Genomic DNA, 1,069 nt, shown 5'->3' on the forward strand with positions numbered 1-1,069 from the left:
AAAAAAAAAAAAAGAAAAAGAAAAGGTGACTGAAATCTTTTGGGAGTCAGGCAGATGTGAGTTCAGGTCTTAACTTGACCACCTATTTATCTAACAAGTTGTTTAAGTTTTTTTCTTCATTTGCAAAAATAGAAGCCTCATGGGAGGCTTAGGTTGCAAGGAGAAGATTGCAAAAGATTAAATTGCAAGGATGGTGCCTGTGGCTCAAGGAGTAGGGGCGCTGGCCCCATATACTGGAGGTGGCGAATTTAAACCCAGTCCCGGCCAAAAACTGGGGGAAAAAACAAAAGGATTATATTGCAATAACTGATAGGAAAGCATTTGCCTTGTAGTGGAGCACTCAATATTTTTTCTTATCTTTGTTTTTTGTTGTTGTTTGTTTTTTTGAGACAGAGTCTCACTTTGACACCTTTGGTAGAGTGCCCTGGTCTCATAGCTCACAGCAACCTTAAACTCTTGGGCTCAAGTAATCCTCTTTCCTCAGTCTCCCAAGGAGCTGGGACTACAGGCACCTGCCACAATTCATGGCTATTTTTAGAGATGGGGTCTTCGCTCTTGCTTAGGCTGGTCTCAGACTTCTGATTTCAAACAATCCACTCCCCTCAGCCTCCCAGAGTGCTAGAATTATAGAATTATAGGGAGCCACCTTACCTGGCCTATTTTCTTATCTTTGAAAATAAGTTGGTAGAAAACATGAAATGTATTTCAGTACAGTTTTCTTTGGTCCATTAGAAAAAGAAGTATTTGTTGTTTATCATGTGTTCATTCTACATACATAGGAAGTGGTATTGTTTCTCTAGAGTTATTATGCTGTACTGATACCATTTTTCCATACCTTTTTGCAGTCAGATGTCCAATTTGATGAATCAAGCAAGGCTCAAAGTGCTAAGAGCAAGAGATGACCTTATCACAGTGAGTAATTAGCCCCAATAGTTATAAAATGTTTCTTTATATGCCTATTATAAACGATCCCCACTTAACATTAATAAAAGAGCCTGGTGTGATGGTGCATGCCTACAGTCCCAGCTACTTGGAAGGCTGAGACAGGAGGATCACTTTTTTTTTTTTT

The 1,069-nt window shown here is 39.3% G+C and overlaps 1 protein-coding gene across 1 annotated transcript in view; it reads left to right on the plus strand.

The window, feature by feature from the left end:
• Window positions 1-1,069, plus strand: part of ATP6V1E1 (ATPase H+ transporting V1 subunit E1) — a 35,414-nt gene that overhangs the window by 14,107 nt on the left and 20,238 nt on the right. The window contains exon 4 of the mRNA XM_003795466.2: window positions 846-912. Within this exon, the coding sequence (XP_003795514.1) occupies window positions 846-912 (67 nt within the window). The remainder of the gene's footprint in view (window positions 1-845; window positions 913-1,069) is intronic.

The sequence above is a fragment of the Otolemur garnettii genome, unplaced genomic scaffold (genome assembly GCF_000181295.1).
Source record: "Otolemur garnettii isolate 467f Iridium unplaced genomic scaffold, OtoGar3 scaffold00092, whole genome shotgun sequence".
Taxonomy (NCBI): domain Eukaryota; kingdom Metazoa; phylum Chordata; class Mammalia; order Primates; family Galagidae; genus Otolemur; species Otolemur garnettii.